We start from the raw sequence: 3,347 nt of genomic DNA, 5'->3' as shown, positions 1-3,347 counted from the left end.
AAGGGTTTGGTACCAGACATTAGGGGTGTATTGGGGTAGATCAGCTGCTCCTCCAGCTGATTAAAGTTGGTCAGTGTGATGATGGTGATAATAGAGCTGATAAATGGTTGCTAAAGTGTGTTCTTACCGTGTGTGTGTGTGTGTGTGTGTGTGTGTGTGTGTGTGTGTGTGTGTGACTCTGTGTGTGTGTGTGTGTGTAGAAAGGACCGGAGACGAAGAAGGCGGAGCTTCTGGTCCTGGACCCGAAGCGGAGCAACGCCATCAACATCGGGATGACCGTGCTGCCGGCCGTGCACGTCATCAAGACCGCCATCCTCAACTACGACGAATTCGCCATCAGCAAGGAGGGCATCGAGGTACACAACATACAACATACATACAACATATATACAACATATATATACACAACATATATACGTACAGCTGGCTGGTTAATACATCTGGATTCACCTGTTAGAGTGATCTGATATCCATGATCGTGTGTGTGTGGGTGTGTGTGTGTCTCCGTGTGTGTCTCCGTGTGTGTGTGTCTCCGTGTGTGTGTGTGTCTCCGTGTGTGTGTGTGTCTCCGTGTGTGTGTGTCTGTGTGTGTCTCCGTGTCTGTGTGTGTGTGTGTGTGTCCGTCCTGAGCAGAAGATCCTGACCATGACCCCCACAGACGAGGAGAAGCAGAAGATCCAGGAAGCTCAGCTGGCCAATCCCGACGTTCCCCTGGGAACGGCGGAGCAGTTCCTGTTCAGCCTGGCCTCCATCAGCGCCCTGACCCCCCGCCTGCAACTCTGGGCCTTCAAACTCAACTATGAGGCTCTGGAGAAGGTACACACACACACACACACACACACACACACACACACACACACACACACACACACACACACACACACACAGATGCTACATATACACACACACACACACACACACACACACACACACACACACACACACAGATGCTACATATACACACACACACACACACACACACACACACACACACACACACACACAGATGCTACATACACACACACACACACACACACACACATACACACACACACCACACATACACACACCCACACACACACACACACACACACACACACACTGATGCTACATACACACACACACACACACACACACACACACACACACACACACATACACACACACTGATGCTACGCACACACACACACACACACACACACACACACTGATGCTACATACACACACACACACACACACACACACACACACACACACACACACTGATGCTACACACACACACACACACACACTGATGCTACACACACACACACACACACACACACACACACACACACTGATGCTACACACACACACACACACACACTGATGCTACACACACACACACACACACACACACACACACACAGAGAAACACACATAAATACACACACACACACACACACACACATACAGACACACACACACACACACACACACACACACACACACACTGATGCTACACAGACACACACACGCACACACACACACATACACTGATGCTACATACACACACACACTCGCACACACACACACACACACACACACACACACACACACACACACACTGATGCTACACAGAAAGACACACACTTACACACACACACACACACACACACACACCCCAACAGATATACACACATCAGTTATCTGCAAATACCATAAAAAGGTAAATTCCAGAAGAGATTTAATAATGGATAATGGCCCTTAGACCCTGAATGTTAATGACCAGCCTTCTCAGGGTTAAGCAGCTGTTTCCTGTGGCTCCTTCAAAATAAAAGCCCCTCTGTTGTTCTAACGTGTCGCCCCCTGCAGGAGATCGCTGAGCCGCTCTTTGACCTGAAGCTGGGCATGGAGCAGCTGGCGTCCAATCAGACGTTCAGGAGAATCCTGGCCACGCTGCTCGCCATCGGAAACTTCCTCAACAGCTCCAACGTGAGAACACAAACAGTCGTTACGTGTTAAGTGTCTGACAACATTATGGGATGGATCCCTACAGAGATAGACCTTTTAGTTAAAGAGTAAGATCCTTATAGTTTAACATCAAACAGCCCCACCAAACTCCCCAAACTCCACCGGACTCCATGTAAATAATCACTACTTGTAGCGTGTATAGAGCCAGCATATTTCCACCAGACTCCATGTAAATAATCACTACTTGTAGCGTGTATAGAGCCAGCATATTTCCACCAGACTTCATGTAAATAATCAGGACTTTTGGTGTGTATAGAGCCAGCATATCTCCACCAGACTCCATGTAAATAATCAGTACTTTTAGCGTGTATAGAGTCAGCATATTTCCACCAGACTCCATGTAAATAATCAGTACTTTTAGCGTGTATAGAGCCAGCATATTTCCACCAGACTCCATGTAAATAATCAGTACTTTTAGCGTGTATAGAGTCAGCATATTTCCACCAGACTCCATGTAAATAATCAGGACTTTTAGCGTGTGTAGAGCCAGCATATCTCCACCAGACTCCATGTAAATAATCAGGACATTTAGCGTGTATAGAGCAGCATATTTCTACCAGACTCCATGTAAATAATCAGGACTTTTAGCGTGTATAGAGCCAGCATATTTCCACCAGACTCCATGTAAATAATCAGTACTTTTAGCGTGTATAGAGCCAGCATATTTCCACATGTAAATGTGTGAATTAAGGGTTTATTTCAACCAAACCAGAGTGGTGATTGTTGGAACAGTGGAAAGATGAACCAAGACAACTTTTGATAGTTTTATTTAGTTTCTGTCCACTTTGAATGAAGTGTGTTTTACTATGATAAAAGTCCTGATTATTTACATGGAGTCTGGTGGGTTTGGTGATGGTGATTTCAGGGCTGATTGATGTTAAACTAAAAGGATCTTACTCTTTAACTAAAAGGTCTATCTCTGTAGGGATCCATCCCATAATGTTGTAGACACAGAAACATGGGTTGGAAAATACCGAAGTTTCCCTTTTAAATGTTTAGAGTTTACACCTCAGTGCTCTTATGATTACATATTGGGGGAATCTTCTGCTTTTGGTATTTTGGTGCATAAACAAAGTCAGATAAAAGACAACCAACCAAAAACATGTCTGATAGGTCAGTGCTTCGGGACACAGAGTATAGTATGAGGAGTCATTATAGGGAACTAAAACTAAAATAAACCGTGAAAAAGTTTTTTTTTTTACACACTTACCTGAGTTGGCATTCCAGCAGATGGCGCTGTGACGCAAGTTATTTAGTGGATTTAGGAGACACCTACAGACACAAATAGACCTTTTTCACAGCATACATGTTGACATGTCATAGTAGGAACAGCA

The 3,347-nt window shown here is 45.0% G+C and overlaps 1 protein-coding gene across 1 annotated transcript in view; it reads left to right on the top strand.

Annotated features, from left to right (window-relative positions):
* The first annotated feature begins 179 nt into the window (after positions 1-179).
* LOC118494764 (FH1/FH2 domain-containing protein 3-like) overlaps positions 180-3,347 on the top strand; it is a 19,872-nt gene continuing 16,704 nt past the window's right edge. The window contains exons 1-3 of the mRNA XM_035999874.1: positions 180-356; positions 634-816; positions 1,855-1,974. Coding sequence (XP_035855767.1) covers positions 273-356; positions 634-816; positions 1,855-1,974 — 387 coding nt within the window. The 5' untranslated portion in view covers positions 180-272. The remainder of the gene's footprint in view (positions 357-633; positions 817-1,854; positions 1,975-3,347) is intronic.

This window comes from Sander lucioperca, chromosome 3 (assembly GCF_008315115.2).
Source record: "Sander lucioperca isolate FBNREF2018 chromosome 3, SLUC_FBN_1.2, whole genome shotgun sequence".
NCBI lineage: Eukaryota > Metazoa > Chordata > Actinopteri > Perciformes > Percidae > Sander > Sander lucioperca.
The sequence above is the reverse complement of the archived record's forward strand: the minus strand, read 5'-3'. Positions and strand labels throughout refer to the sequence as shown.